The 17,623-nt window shown below is 31.7% G+C and overlaps 1 protein-coding gene across 1 annotated transcript in view; it reads left to right on the top strand.

The window, feature by feature from the left end:
* The first annotated feature begins 3,162 nt into the window (after positions 1-3,162).
* LOC143057110 (large subunit GTPase 1 homolog) overlaps positions 3,163-17,623 on the top strand; it is a 36,023-nt gene continuing 21,562 nt past the window's right edge. The window contains exons 1-5 of the mRNA XM_076230349.1: positions 3,163-3,321; positions 9,757-9,883; positions 11,971-12,091; positions 16,324-16,410; positions 17,016-17,102. Coding sequence (XP_076086464.1) covers positions 3,229-3,321; positions 9,757-9,883; positions 11,971-12,091; positions 16,324-16,410; positions 17,016-17,102 — 515 coding nt within the window. The 5' untranslated portion in view covers positions 3,163-3,228. The remainder of the gene's footprint in view (positions 3,322-9,756; positions 9,884-11,970; positions 12,092-16,323; positions 16,411-17,015; positions 17,103-17,623) is intronic.

Genomic DNA, 17,623 nt, shown 5'->3' with positions numbered 1-17,623 from the left:
CTGAAGTTCAATTTCCGTTGACAATAATACTCACCATTTAAACTGATCACACCAACGGAAATTTATGAATTTTGTTTTGTCGTATATGATTTATATAAAGCTTTTATATAACAATGTGTTATTTTTTTCTTCAATATATAATCAGCCACATATTCATTGTGTATTGCAAACGACAACCATTGATTTAAAGGATGTTTTGTCTGTGGTAGAAAATTCTTTATGAACAATCTTTAATATTTTACAGAAAATAAGAGCATCATTGATATACGGCATGCACAGGTCATTACACAGTTAAATAAGTATTCACACCCAGTTGCATGATGTAAAGACATATAGATTAACTTAGTCTGATTTTCAAACCTTCATATGCCCATCCCTAACATCAAATCTAAATTGGCACCCACTTACATGATGGGGTCATCGCACTTTTTCATATATAATGTTACGTATATTTAGCTTTTAATTTTGTTTTTGGTTTAAAATAAAGCTATATAGAGAATGGTAAAAGTAGGGGTTTTACTTTTTTATAGTGCATCTGGCAGGAAAAATAACTTGAAACAGAAGTTAGTTGTCGAGTTATACAAATCTAAATTTAAAGGTAGTTCGACTACAAATGTCTCGAGACAAATGCACGATGCATATGTCACGTTATAAATGGCGTTGTAACATTCAATATGATACACTGACATAAATCACGGGTTCATGGGGATCGTGACATTAGCACTTATGATCATTTATGGTACCTTACTTTCCTTTACTCAACTTTATCCATTCCTGTTTAGGATGATTTCTTTTCTTCTGATTTCTGGAAAACCTATAATTAGGAATTCAATATATAAATAGGAAGGTGTGTTATGATTGCCAAATGAGTTTAATAGCCGTGTGATCCAAATGACATGGATGTATTCACCTATAAGTCACTGTTATGACATTCAAAACAAAAAAGCAATAATCATACAGTATAGTCAGATTGTTGTAAAGATGTCCAGTTGCAAATATTACATGATTATAAAAACACTACCATGTTAAGACTGTTAGGGTGATATTTGGATGAACCTTGTGGGGAAACTGACGGTATTGCACACTTAGCGGACGCCAATACATTTGTGTGCATTTGGGAATTAAAAAAAAATACGTTTGCGCGCAGCTTTTGGTTACATTTATTTTACAGGTAAACTCAGGCAAAAATAAAGGAAATATAAATAAAAGTTAAAAAGAACTTGGGCTTTAAGTGTTGAATATAAGAACAATGTAAGAAGATAAGCAAAGAATTTTGCAATTGAATTGTGGTTGACGAAATTCTTTGGTTTGGCATTCGTCGTGATCCTACAACAGTTGGTGATTGTTTTGCAAAGGAAATTTATGAAGATGTTCCGAATGATTAGCGTTGTGTAAAGTTTGCCGACGATCTAGTCGGAACTTACATTTCACCAGAGTCCATAGTTCCTCCGTCCCGGATCCATTCCATTCTCACCATAACATGCATAATGAGCAATTTACCCCGCACATTTATGTAATTTTATGAACAGAACGTTCCGGGTTCACATTATTAGATAGAGCAATTCAGAAAATACTATGATGGAGAAGTAAACAGACTTTCATTTCTCAAAGCCATTGACTTCAAGTTTGCGACACGTACCGACATGTAAAATTATGTACTGTCAGTACTTTTACTTCAGATTAGATGTATGTTTTAACATTTTTATATGAGTGTATATATGTCTTTGCATAATAAAACGAAATTGTACTTTAAAACTATTGAATAGATTAATAAATAAATAAGTATAATTATCTATATTTACCTGAGTTTACCTGTCAAATAAATGCACGCGCGCAAATGTAATCAAAAGCTGCGCGCAAACGTAATGCACAGATGACAATAACGATCTAAATATGACATTCTATGTCTAATCATAGATACCCGAATCAAGTTAGATTATATTTAGGGCCATTATACTGTTAAAAAAATGTACTGTATGTACGTTTATATAAGAAGATGTGGTATGCCCTGGTATGATTGCCAATGAGAATCAATGAGACAACTCGTCCAATTACTGCATATAATAGTACGGGTTACGTTCTTAAAAAACTGACCGGTAAGTTTTTATATTGTGTTTTAATAATTGCAACTGATCGTTACCACAGAAGCTGAATAAAAAAACAGAGATATATTTAATACAATTACAAAGTTACTAAGCTACATGTATTGTAATTATGTGTAACAGAAGTGTCGGGTGGCTTTGTTGATTGAACAAGTGTCCGGCTCATCCGGACATTCAAAGATTCGTTCCATTAGGAATCGGAGCTCTGGCAAATGAGACCTGAGACTACTAGTCATTAGTCACTAGTTATTAGTAGTCTCAGATGAGACCAACAATATATGTTCAGATACTTTAATATTTTAAATAGAATTATTCTTGTATACATGACGAAGCCAAAGGATCATTTATGTAATTAAAATCCACAAGGCCGGTCAACTTGAGAGAGCGGAGCCATGATTTCCGCAGCTCGGATCCTCCTCTTGGTCTAATTCCGACCCTGGACAAAATGATGTGTCTCAGTTTTATAAGTCTATTCTTTTCACAAGTACATCTTAGTAGATATAGTTCATCCATCAGAAATATTCTACAAAATACCCAGTAAGTTGAAGAAACGTCTACAAAATATTCACAAATCGAGGGTTTAAAAACCCGCAATCATTTTAAATTTCAGACAAAACATAAAAAAAATTAAATTGAAGTCGTCCATAGGTATTGATTCTAACCTTTACACTTAAATTTCCAGACAAATTGACACATCATGAAAAATAAAACTTAAGTGGTAAAATGTGAATTCTCAGTTTAAAATGCTACTGTAGAATTCCGTGAATGCTCAGTTTAAAATGCTACTGTAGAATTCCGTGAATGCTCAGTTTAAAATGCCACTGTAGAATTCCGGGCAATTTTAATTTGGGAGGTTGGTAAAAAATATTTCCATTGAATTGGTATTTTGATAGAACTGAGAAAAACATATCTTGAAATGAGTATTGCTTTTAATATATTGTATAAAACAAATGTAACAACGACTCGCCGAATATCATATATTGTATGCCAGTGACATGTCTTGAAAATAAAAAATGAATCCGGAATTGGATTAGTCCGTTGTTGTACTACACTTATTTTGTCTACGGCGCTTCCTGTTTATATTTCTGGTGAAATTGTGCAACACGTGAAAGAGAAAATTATTATTATGGGGAAAAAGAAGAAAGAAGGTAACCTGGGGAAGATGTTGATCAGAGACAGATTTAGTCACAAAAAGCACAGATCTTCAGGGGACCAGTTTGTAAGATTATAGATACTGATGTCATACATTGTTCGATCCTCTCATACTTTATTTTTTTACACAATTTCATGGGTAACACGAATGACCGAATAACACTGTTATTATCCGAATAACATATGTAATGACCGAATAACACTTGAAATTTCAATATTAACACATTTTAGTGACTTTTAAACATAGATTATTGAATAAAATTATATTAGAAGTGTATTTTATAACCTAAAAATGATTTACAGAAAGCAGGTAAGTTAATATTGATCAATATAAATTTATAGATATCGGGGTGTACATCCAAGATGGCGACCAAGGAAATCGCTATGGAAAGAATAAAAGAAAGATTGCATACAATCCCTCAACGTGTTCATTTTAGACCACCAAATGGAGCCCTCACGCCACGTCAAGGCAATGAACAATGTGAGGGTGGGCCTTTTTTAAAGAAAATATGGAATAGTAAACTGTTTAAATTAGCTTTTGTTTTAATTTTAGTTATTAAAAGAAATATTATCTTTTATCATATTATTATATTTTTAATTTAGAAATGGATGTTAACCAAGCCCCTTTAAAACTCTAAAATTATTTTATAACTACTAAGATATCCTGCACAAGGCACGGGCTTATCTGTCATAGTCCGCGAAAATACTTTATTTAGAATTTTTTGTAAAAAATTTATAACTACTAAGATATCCTGCCCAAGGCACGGGCTTATCTAGATCTGTCATAGTATGCGAAAATACTTTATTCAGAATTTATTGTAAAAAATTTATAAATACATAACTACTAAGATATCCTGCACAAGGCACGGGCTTATCTGTCATAGTCCGCGAAAATACTTTATTTAGAATTTTTTGCAAAAAATTTATAACTACTAAGATATCCTGCACAAGACACAGGCTTATCTGTCTTAGTCCGCGAAAATACTTTATTTAGAATTTATTGTAAAAAATTTATAAATACATAACTACTAAGATATCCTGCACAAGGCACGGGCTTATCTGTCATAGTCCGCGAAAATACTTTATTTAGAATTTTTTGTAAAAAATTTATAACTACTAAGATATCCTGCACAAGACACAGGCTTATCTGTCTTAGTCCGCGAAAATACTTTATTTAGAATTTATTGTAAAAAATTTATAAATACATAACTACTAAGATATCCTGCACAAGGCACGGGCTTATCTGTCATAGTCCGCGAAAATACTTTATTTAGAATTTTTTGTAAAAAATTTATAACTACTAAGATATCCTGCACAAGACACGGGGCTTATCTGTCTTAGTCCGCTAAAATACTTTATTTAGAATTGTTAAAAAATATATTCTTCCAGTTCAACCTGAAAACATGCGCAACAAAACTATACATGCATTATGTATCAAGTGTATAAAACAGCAACGGGAAACAATAAAAGAAACACAATACAAATGAATTGCCTAAACAAAACTATATACTTACTTAAACATGTACTTACCAGTATAACTATATAAAAAATGTACACAATGAAATTGAACATGAACAATATAGGAAAATGAACACAATGAAATTGAACATGAACAATAAAGAAAAATGTACACAATACAAATGAACATCATGAACAATACATACTTACTTACCAATGACTGAAGAAGAAAGAAAATAAAAGTAAGTTATCAACATGCAATGGTTAAAAAAGCAGAATTCTAATGAACTGTTTGAGCACACAATATACTTACCAATAAGTAAAACAGAATTAATCAAACAAAGTAATTACAGTATAAATAAAATACAATTAGATAACACAACTCAGTGTTCTCCCCAAGCCCTTAAAGCAATTTAAGTCACAATTTACCCACTGTTGTAATAATAATGTAATACATGTATAGTATTAAATACACAATCAGTCCTTTTACTTTTTGAAGGTTGTTGTTCTCTCGTTGATCTTTCTTTTGCGTTGTCAGATTTTCTTCCCCAATGCTCTCGGCTTTATGACATTCATCCTGCCATCTGTGGATGTAATTACACGCTTATCTGGAGGAATGTAGCTCTTGAATCTCTTGGTCAATCTTTCTCTTTCTGGCACAGTTTTATTTACCCATGATGTTGCTGTTATCTCGAAATGTTTATGTGAATCAGCCACACGGTACTGACCCCTGGACACCAAAGCACGCTGCAAGTCCTTGAATTGTGTTTCCACGATTTCCTGAATGGTCACTATCAAGTCTAGTAACGGTTTTGATTGCCAGTTTATGGCTGATTTCAGCACATGGTTCAGTGATTCGCTGTTGTTGTTGGTCCAGCCTTGGTCAAAGTAACCTGGTGGTGTCGGTCCCTCCCATAACTCACGAATTGTACGTGCTACACGATTGGAGAAATATCGGTGGAACGAAGCTGACAGTTCCTTTGTTCGTTCCTGAATCTGTTCACACTCCACATCGAAACAAATTTCATCATCGGAATGAACTAATCCTTGGTCACCGAAGATGCTGTCAAGTACAGACTCTCTATCTTTCTTGTCGATTCCATCATCTATCATTCTCTGCTTTATATTACCTTTTAAGTGTCGAATGCACAGGATGTGACCAGATTCGGGGAATGCTGTTTTCATCGATTTTACTAATCCTGGTTCCTCGTCCGTACCAAAAAATAGTTGTTCCGTGTCGGCGTCAATTAATTTCACTCTAAGATGATTGAAGAAATTGCTGAAGTATTGCACTCCCGATGAGCATACAGTTCGCAGAGAGATAGTGAACAAAATGATGAAAAGCATAGCTCTTGAAAATCATTTTGTACATTATTTCAAGCCAACTAATGTTTATCGGTGGAATACGAAGCTCGTGACGGGATACATTTCACTGAAGAGGGTTACCGTGCCTTCTTAGTAGCTTTGAGGAAGTCGGTCAGTTGGTTTATTAACAAAGTTAGCAAATGAACTGAAATATTTTCTCAATGACTCCACGTGCAATGTATTTTATTTAAGAAGAAGAATTTTTTTAACATCGAATGACTAGAAGTTCTTACATACTTTTAATTTTAAAATAGAATTTGCCAGAAGAAAGATTTTTTTAACAGGAAAACTCTGACTTTAAATACCTTTTTTTTTTTAAATAATTTAAAATAATTTTTTTTTAAATAATGAAAAATTCTTGGTGAGACATTGAATATTATTACCCTTTCACAGAAAACTAACATAGGATGTACATATTGTATATAGTTGTAAATATTTATTTGTGTTAGACAGTCACAAGCCTGTTTAATGCAGAGTGTCCATACCGTAATATAATTTCATTATCTCTTAATGATTAATTATGTAATGGGCACGTGTCAGTAAACAACAACCTAATTAACAATATAATAGAAGTGTGAGGTAATGATTATTTTGTTTATTGGAACTTATTAACTCATAATCACTATTAAATCATATAATTGGTACAGAACATTTCACTATTAAAACCTATTCAATGTATGAAAATAAAGGAAGGTAGCAATAAAAAAAATACGTAAATACTAATTTTAGAAGAATGTTAATTGAGTTTCCTTTTATTACTTTTATTTCTGATTTTTTAGTAACTTAAATTAAGTAAATTTAATACATTTTAAATGAAATAAGAAATAAATGAAATATAATAAACTTAGTGAAAGATTGTCTTTTTTGAAATTAAATATTTTATTTTATTCTTCTTGTACCATGTTTTGTTCTCTATTAATAATATAAAAACTCAATTTCACATTTATATACCTTATAATAAACGGTATGTCTGAAATATACTTAAAAAAACTACTTACCTTTCTAGGGCCTTGGCCATGTCATACTTGTCTGTAAAGCAGCAGTCCTTACACAGGAACTTTAGAGACACATCTGACCAGGCCAATAACAATGCATCATCCATTGGGACACAAGCACTGTGAACCCAACGATCACAACAACTGCATTGAATGGTGCAATCAACACATTCTTCATCACATTGAACACACGGATATAAAGCCATTTTGAAAATGGAAGACAGCACAAATGTCTTCATGGTTTTTTATACAAAATTATAGTTACTTGTAAAAACATTTATATTCGCCAATGAAAATCTTTAATTTAGTTTTGAGAAAATTTTATTAGAACAAACATACGAATCATCCATTCAGAAGCTTTGTTTTTATTAAAACAATCAAGTATAATAATTTTTTGATTAAATTTGAATTGAATATGTGAAAATTCTTAATTACATTTTATTTAATGTTGAGTAAATTGTTATGAAAAGTAATTAGTGATTGGAGTAATTGCATTGCTTTGATGTACTGGTTAAATTTTCAAATCCTTTCTGAAAAACAATTATTAAACAATTCTCTGTATATACAGTAAATTATTTAATATTATATTTTCATAGCATTTCCCTTTGAAGGCATATGTAATCTTTCTTTTATTTTTATTCTTTCCATACGATTTCCTTGGTCGCCAGCTTGGAAGTACACACCAATATCCATAAATTTATAATGATCAATATTAGCTTACCTGCTTTCTGTAAATCATTTATAGGTTATAAAATACACTTCTAATATAATTTTATTCAATAATCTATGTTTAAAAGTCACTAAAAAGTGTTAATATTGAAATTTCAAGTGTTATTCGGTCATTACATGTGTTATTTGGATAATAACAGTGTTATTCGGTCATTCGAGGTACCGTTATTTCATTGTATGACCCGCTCATGTATTTTTTCAGATTCATTGTACGATCCTCTTAATATGAGGGAGGAATTACTTGTGAATGGGAACGATGATCCCACTGTTGGCTGACCCAACTCGATCCCCTTTAGTGTCATTAAAAGAAGAGGTTATCATGGTTATTGCTGAAGCGTTTGAAATCAACTGTTTATCAGTATTGGAAGACGGGTTGATTACGTTTACATTTGTTAATATAGAGTCTGAATGTATATCCTATGTATAGAATTTCAGAAATACAAGATAATGATTTTCATTGGTTGCAGTCGAAACTTGCTGCATTCATTCAAAAAGCGCCTATAACATGATCATGTGTAAATGTAGAAAGTGTATGTAAATTATTGCCACATGCTTATTGTGCAACAAGTCTTCACATCCCTAAACCTACAACTATATTTAGTTACAATTTGAATCTTTTTAATCAACTAATAGAAGTTTCTGTGTATGTTTCTTGCACAAATGCATGAATGTCAACGTATATTTTCGTTTCCTGCTTTACCGAGTGTGTAGAATCTAGACGCTACCGTGTGTTTACCGCCAAATTGAAGAGTTCAAGTGCTACCATTGGTCAAGAATAATGTATTCGGAATGGGCGTGACTTTAATCTACTGATAGATGGCGTCTTAATCTGCCAAGGATGGAGAGGAGGGAAGTGGACATTTCATTTTTAATGCCCCATTTATGGACATTATGTTTTCTAGCCTGTGCTTTCGCTCGTTTGTTTGTTCGTTCATCCGTCTGTCCCACTTCGGGTAAAAGTTTTTGATCGAGGTAGTTTTTGATGAAGTTGAAAGTCCAATCAACTTGAAACTTAGTTCACATGTTCCCTATGATATGATTACTCCAATTTTAATGCCAAATTAGAGTTTTTACCCCTTTTCATGGTCCATTGAACATAGAAAATGACAGTACGGATGGGGCATCTGTGTTCTAGGGACACATTTTTGTTTTTATCTAAATTTCCATTTGCTGAAAATGTTATTAAATTATGCAATCAGTCATCTCAGTGGTCTATCTTGTTCTCCGGTCAAGTGTATCATTCTACCTGTTCAAGTGATTAGTGATCTTTAGCCAGAGATCCAGTAGGGCTTTAAAACTATAACAAGGAACCTCAACCTTTTGGATTAGAATGCAATAACCTTAGGAGTAAATGATTATAATTGATAAAAAGAAATGGCGGTGGATAAAAGACGAAAACAAATTTGGACTATGGCGGGTATCATTTGACGATGGTGGAAGATAATTTAAAGATGGCAGGATCTTTAAACAGTGGCGAATGATATTTTTATTGGTGGCAGGCCGCCATCATAAAACTGGTCATGTAGATCCCTGACCTATATAATTCTGTGAAAACTATGTTGGGTATATTTCAATTATTTGAGCTAGATGTATTTGTGTCAATGCAATTATCAAATCAAATATATAACACATTCCAAACATACATGGGGCAAATAGTCAATGATAGTGTAAAAACATAATAGATATCTTGAAGTCAATTTTTGAAAATACTTAACTTCCCTAGAAGGTTATACAGGAACAGTATATATATCAAAAGTAGTGCACACATTTTCTTCTTATTGCTCCTTGCTAAAAAATAAAAAAAATTATAAAAATATATCCAGTTGTTAAGAAATTAAGTTGTTGTACACTTAATATTGGTTGGTGTACTTCATAGAAGATTTCATACAGCAAGAAAAGTGTTGCATGATTATTATAAGAAATGATTTTTAAGTTTAATGTTTTATTTGTTTAAGTTACATACTACAGACTTAAATGATGGCTATGAATGGGGAAGACTTAACTTGCAGTCAGTCACAGAACAAAGTAATTTAGATGATTTCCTGGCTACTGCAGAGCTAGCAGGAACTGAATTCTCAGCAGGTAACCAGTATATATTTACTATTTAATGTACACATGATGTATGTTTATATACTGAACAAAAAAAATAAGGACCACCAATAAATATTTTCATTTCAAATACTGATTTCCTGATCTTACCTCACCAAAAAAAAAAATAAACTTATGTAGCATCACATTTTCCATTTTGTCCTTGTGATCCTTGTAAACTAGGGATTTCTAGAATCAGATGTTCCCCTAATTAATCAGACCATATAAAAAAGGAATATGTGGTATGATTGTCAATGAGACAACTCTCTACAAGAGACCAAAATGACACAAAAATTAACAACTATAGGCCACCATATGGCCTTCAATAATGAGCAAAGCCCAGACCGCATAGTCAGCTATAAAAGGCCCCGAAATGACAATGTAAAACAATTCATGCATGAAAACTAACCGCCTTATTTATGTAAAAAAAAAATAAAAAATATGTAACACATAAACAAACGACAACCACTGAATTACAGGCTCCTGATGTACATGTACAAAATTAGTTCTATCAATAATCATATAGGATTTTCAAAAAGCAGCTTGAAAATTTGTGTTATTTTTGTCAAGTATGGAATTGATATAAATGCTAATGAACATGTGAAAAAATACATACATCAGGATGATAAATACATTATGAAACTTTGTGGGTTATAAACAAGCCACCAATACTGTGGCATTATTTTTGTCGAGCCTGCAACTTTTGTTGCAGAAAGCTCGACAAAGGGATAGTGATCTGGCGGCAACGGTGGCTTGGCGGCAGCGGCGTTAGCTGACTTCTTAAAAGGTTTATATTTTAGAAGGTGAAAGACCTGGATGCTTCATACTTTATATATAGATGCCTCATGTTACGAAGTTTCCGTCAGTCACATGTCCAATGTCCTTGACCTCATTTTCATGGTTCAGTGACCACTTGAAAAAAAAGTTCAGAATTTTTGTAATGTTAAATTTCTCTCTTATTATAAGTAATAGGATAACTATATTTGGTATGTGCGTACCTTGCAAGGTCCTCATGCCCGTCAGACAGTTTTCACTTGACCTCGACCTCATTTCATGGATCAGTGAACAAGGTTAAGTTTTGGTGGTCAAGTCCATATCTCAGATACTATAAGCAATAGGGCTAGTATATTTGGTATATGGAAGGACTGGAAGGTGTACATATCCAACTGGCAGGTGTCATCTGACCTTGACCTCATTTTCATGGTTCAGTGGTTATAGTTAAGTTTTTGTGTTTTGGTCTGTTTTTCTCATACTTTATGCAATAGGTCTACTATATTTGTTGTATGGAATGATTGTAAGGTGTACATGTCTAGCGGGCAGATGTCATCTGACCTTGACCTCATTTTCATGGTTCAGTGGTCAAAGTTAAGTTTTTAAGTTTTGGTCTTTTTATCTAATATTATATTCCAAAGGTCAGCTATATTTGGTGTATGGAATTATATTATGATCTATATGTCAGTCCCACAGGTTTTATTTGACCGTGACCTCAATTATATGGTTCATTGCACAGTGTTAAGTTTTTTGTTTTGGTCTATTTTTCTTAAAACTATAAGTAATACATTGTAGGTCAACTATATTTGTTGTATGGAAGTTTTGTTAGCTGTACATGTCTGCCTGGCATGGTTCATCTGACCTTGACCTCATTTTCATGGTTCATTGGTCTTTGTTTAGCTATCTTGGTTAATGTTAAGTTTATGTGACAGTTGTAATAAAGCTTTATACTTAAGACTATCAACATAATATCAATGATTAGTAAAGAAGGCGAGACATTTTAGTGTGTGCACTCTTGTTTACTGTATATTCAGAAATTTATGTAATGTTTTTATAATTGAGAAGATAAGAGTGGTACATGTATAACAGTATAAGATTTGTTCTCTAATGCAATAATTAATGCTTTTTCTGTTATTTAAGCAATCTCAATTATAAGTGCAAGAAAAGTTCTGAATTCAAAGTAATTAAGAGAGTGATAAATATTTCAGGAAGCTGGCAAAAACAAAACTAAGACTTTGCCAACCCTGAGTTAAGCTCAGAATTACCGGCAGTTCAAATTGATCTTAACTTTTATTGCCTATATTTTGTAGAGAAATTAAATGTAAAGTTTATAGACCCAAATAAGAATTCTGGACTACTATCTCATACTGAGCAAGCTAATGTAGAATGTCTTCATGAACAACACAAGGATCTTCTTAGAATCCCAAGAAGGTAAAGTTTAAATGAGATCCAAAATGTTTTATTGGGTATAGATTTCAACTTGTAGAAATACAGTCAAATGTGCTACATGTAGCTGTCTATAGGATATACTTAAATAGTTTTGAGTTTCAAATACAATTACATAGGCTAACCATTTTTGCTAAGATTATTTACAGATGGGAGACAACACACTTCTTCCTTATTATTTTTAATTTTAAGTGGTGAAAGAATTAAATTTCTAGAATCCTCTTAAGTTACATTTTTATGGAAGCTCAATATGTATTTTTCCTAGAGTAATGTTATACAAAATAAGTATGTGTATGTCAAAAAGGACAATTATGAAAAAAACTTCTGCATGCATTTTTTGAAACTTTTAATTTTTAGTAAGGAAAATTTGGCAAACAGAATAGAGCTTTATTCACATCATAAAAATCTAACAGCAGAAGCTACCTTTGAATTTCTAGAAGAAAATTTAAATCACCTTGTAAAGTTTTAACTCCATCTTCATTTTGTTGTTATACTTGTAATACACCGCAAACAAAGGTTGGGGGGGGGATACATGTATATCTGAATAACCCTATTAGTCGGCCTATCCAAAACATTTTCCTGTGTGCGGCACAGGGGCATAACTTTTTTTTACTGCAGAACTCTAATGGAATGGGGTGTGTCATATATATGTACCAAAGTCAGGTCACTCTGATCTCAACCTTGTTCTATTTTTAAGTAAATCCTTTTCAAATTTGTGTCAGGCTCATACATTGTTGTTATAACTTGTTTACAATAACATGTAAGGTCATCATACTTGCCAAGTTGGTATATATATATATATATGCAGTTGGATCATGGGCTGGTAGTGTGTCATATACATAAAGTTAAGTAACTCTGACTTTGACCCCTTTGATATTATACTGAACCTGACACCTATGATGGTAAAACATTGTGACTTTGACCTTTGACACCTATGATCATGATGATGGTAAAACATTGTGACTTTGATCTTTGACACCTATGATGGTATAACATTGTTTGATGTGTAAACAGTGCATAACTTTTGTCCATAGAACTAAGATTACCAACCTTTGTATGCAGAAGCATCATCAGATTTGGATATGTCAAATACCAAATTAACTCTTCTCTGTAGAACTTGCTAAGTGTGCAGATAATTTATGTATCTACACTGCAGGGATGGGTCGATTACTTTAAAATGTAATCAATTAAATTATAATTACTTTGCTAATAAAATGTAATCAATTACATTACAATTACACCCTTTTTCATATGTAATCAATTACATTAGATTACTTTTCTTTAAAGTAATCATGATTACTTTAGATTACTTATGATTACATTGTATAAATGCAATATCAAAATTTTTTTTATAACTTTTTATCCTCACAAAAAAAGCTAAATTTGGTGATTTTTTTAAAAGCCTTAATTTATTCAAAAATTATTTTTAAAAAAGAATTAATAGGCAAGTACAGTGTAACATGTGTAATTTGATAAAAATAGCTATAGACAAGTGTACATGTCCTTTCTCTATGTAAAAGATATAACTTAATTTTTTCTACAAATTTTTAACCAACTGCCTAATTAACAAAAAAGCTGAACAAATAAGGGAAAATTACTTAAGTATAGTTTTATTGTCTGTTGGGACATAATTGACACATCCATTAATGTTTTTACAGGTGTTAATCACTATTTCCATTTTTTTTTACAAACAATAGGTGAGCTTGGGTATTAAAATTTTATTGTCTTAATAACAATATCAATAAAGTAAGAAATGGTTGATTGTCATTATTTGTTTGAAAAATTTTAATACTTGCTCCTATTAATAATTTATAGAATTATTGTCAGGTGAAAACACAAAACAGCTTTGTAACTTAGGATTTCAAGTATATACATTTCTCAACAGTTTATTGTAATAAAAGATATTTTGTATTGATGAAACTCCTGACGTCACCTATTGTTTACTATGCATATTGTTTGTAATATTATGCCATATGTTTACACTGTACATGTACTTGTTTATACTGATCATGATGATTGTCAATAAATGAAATCTGGTTTTAACTTCCATTTTGAATTAAGTGGGCTCATATATTTATGTCGACAATCAAAGTCAAATTGGAACTAAATGTTTTCTGCATTTTAATTTCAATGTAGTTATGTTAAAGTATTGGGTAAACTTATATGAAATTGGAGTTGATATCAGAATTTTTAATCAAGGAAAAAAAATGTTCAAGGCAAATTCTTGTATCATAAGAGCTCAATCTCACAATGAAATATTGGAGAGGCAATTTCCTTTAGTAAACTGTTAACAAAATAAAACACTTGGTTATATAAAGTTTTATATAGATGATACAATTTATCACATGAAACAAGGTCCCATCATTGTGAATATTAGTTTCATGATTTTTCATTCAAGCTTTACATTTTCTTCTTGTCTATCAAAAACTATTTTCATATATATACAAGATTTGTAATCAGCAAGTAATCATATGAATGTAATCTTAAAGTAATCATGATTACACCTGTTTTTTGCAATGTAATCAATTACATTACGATTACCTGTAATCAGAAATGGCATGATTACACTGAAAAATGTAATCGATTACAGCTGATTACGATTACTGATTACGATTACCCCATGCCTGATCTACAGTACATGTATACAAACCTCAGATTTTGTTTTTGAGTCAGTATAAGTCTGTATAATTGACCTATCAGTAACAAATTCTGAGGTTCTAACATAGAGAGGAAATGATTTTCAAAACTCTCAAAATGTCATTGCCTCAATGTTGAATTTCACAGTTGACTAGGATTGTCAATTTTCCTACCAACAGTTAGTTGTTCTCTTTGAGCACCCTGGCTTCCTCCACCAATAAAAACTGACCACAGTGAAATCACACAATGATGATGAAAGTGGCTTGAAACACCAACCATTCAATATGAATGTCACAGCAGCAACTGAAATGCATCTATGCAGGGTATTAATCGCACTGTGTGTGCAGCCCTAGTTGTTTTTACTTTTCAACTTCCCTTCAGTAGCATATCTCGTTATTTTTTATTGGCACTTGTTTATTTTATTTTCTGATTTCCTTACAGTAGGTATTTATCAATGATATTGCGACAGATATTTAAAGTTCAGTAATTTAACAGGTTTTCACATACAATGTTCACATCAAACTTTCACAGTTATAGTTACTAAATTTTTTATTAAACACATTAAAGTACAAGTGTTATTTTTTGTTTTTTTGTTTTTTTTTTTTTAATAAAACTGTTTTCTCTTGTTATTTGATATACCCCGGTAAGAATTGAAATAACATTATAAAAGTATATCTTAGTCTAACAAAGTCAAATACACACTAAGACAGTCATCATCACTGGTAGTTGATTGTGTTGGTGTCTTAGTGTACAGCAGAAAATAATACATGTCAAAGTTTATACAAGTACACGGCTGAGGTATCAAATTAGGAATACATTCTCTAAGAGTGCAGAAAGTGGTGTTAAACATAAAAAAAATCATTCATTGGAAGGAAATATTATGTACTTGCACAATACAATGGACAATGTCCATGGCTTTCAAAGTTCAGTTCCTAACAAATGTTAATCCAGAAAGCCCTTTGAATGAAACATATCTGCAGTTCTTTTTAGGTAAGACTTGGTTGATACTACTGCTGTTGGACTGTTGCCGATCTATTTTAGGTATAATACAAAACTAAGATTCCAACTTCATCAAGCAAATCTAAACTTATATGGATTTGACTATTTTGTTATGGTTCATATTTGTATTTATATGTTCTTGGCTTTCATATAATGTGCTTTTGAAGTTTCTGATGAAGGTAACTCAAGAAAACCTATATGTTCTCACTAAACTTATAAGTGATATTTTTATTGATAAAGAATTTTTTGGCTAAGGCTTCATTAAAAGTGCAACAGATTGTTTTTGTTTTGTTTCAAACTTCATTTTTTTTTAAGGGGCCAGCTGATGGAAGCCTCCGGGTGCGGGAGTTTCTTGCTACATTGAAGACCACTTGGTGGACTTCGGCTGTTATCTGCTCTATGGTCGGGTTGTTGTTGCTTAGACACATTCCCAATTTCCTTTCTGAATTTTATTCATGAAAACAAGTCATGTTATAGACAAATGTTATACATATAGTCACTTTTTATTGTATCAATGCTATGTTGTGCCTTAATTTTCAGATTTTTTTGTAACAATGCTATGTTGTACTATATATTTTTAGACCACCATGGGATATTAATACTTCCCCAGAAGAGTTGGACAGAAGAGAAAAAGCTTCTTTTCTTGACTGGAGGAAATCTCTGTCTGTGTAAGATATTTATTTTGTATTTGAATGTTGTAGAAGGGAGTTTATTGTTTGGCAATCTAGATCAAAACACTCACCAACTTAATAAATTCTAAAGAACCTTATGTTAAGTTTATGAGTATAAGGACAAATTGACACATAAATTATCTCTAAAAAAAATCTTTTTATAACATACACATATATTTCTTCCCTTTCATATACATTTATTTCTTTCCCTGTATACTTTTTTTTATTGCTATTGCAATTGACCAACACTTACAAAATTGGAGTGATTAGAATATTTCTAGCTTATATAAAACTTTATACTTAAAATGTTACTATGGTATGTTCTCAATGACATTCATTATATCAACATGAAGTAAGGCTGATTTAATTACTAAAGAATTGCCAGGACAGTTTGGTCTACAACATACTGCACTAACCATCAACACTGTATAAAACATTAAGTCTTGATTTAGGGTAAATTATTTTGTAAATTAGTTTTAAAGAATTCCCTTTGAAAAAAAGAAAATATAAATTCTATCTGCATTTGCAGCTATTAGATTTATCATGCAGTTAACAGTTTACTAAATTGAACAAATGTATTTGATATTCTAATGTATTTGTAGGTTGTCTGAGGTAGAAGGCATTATCTTAACACCATATGAAAAGAACTTGGATTTCTGGCGACAGTTATGGAGAGTTATTGAGAGAAGGTATTATTGTTTATTTTGTGTGACTCTACATTTTTAAGTTGCTGTGTAATTTAAATTTGTTCTTCAATAGTTAGGGTTTTCCTTGATTTTCCTCAGCATCTGATTATGTTCATCCTAGGTCACATTTAATTTATAACCCCATATAAAAAATTAGAAATCTTTTGAAATTCAAAAAATGACTGCTCCTAAATTAAGAAAATTTTAGGAAACTAAGGAGCCAACTCCCTCCAGAAAAGTTGACCTTTGATGAATTATACTATTTTTTGAAGTCCTTTTGGTCATATATATATTGCTTTTCAATTCTTTTGGTTGTGTATATCAGTACATTTGGTAGGAATACTGATGTCCCTAGTCAATTAAGTTTAGAGTCCAATGCACCTGCCCAGAGCAAGGTCCAAACTCACAACCTCATTGTTGACAGGCTAGTGTTTGCTGAAGATAAACTACCGGTACTTGGACCACTCAGCTGCTGAGGCACCGAAATATTGTTAAACCATATCTATGAAAGTGATCAATTCAAA

Source organism: Mytilus galloprovincialis, chromosome 13, assembly GCF_965363235.1.
Source record: "Mytilus galloprovincialis chromosome 13, xbMytGall1.hap1.1, whole genome shotgun sequence".
Classification (NCBI taxonomy): domain Eukaryota; kingdom Metazoa; phylum Mollusca; class Bivalvia; order Mytilida; family Mytilidae; genus Mytilus; species Mytilus galloprovincialis.
This window is presented reverse-complemented; position numbering and strand designations above follow the sequence as displayed.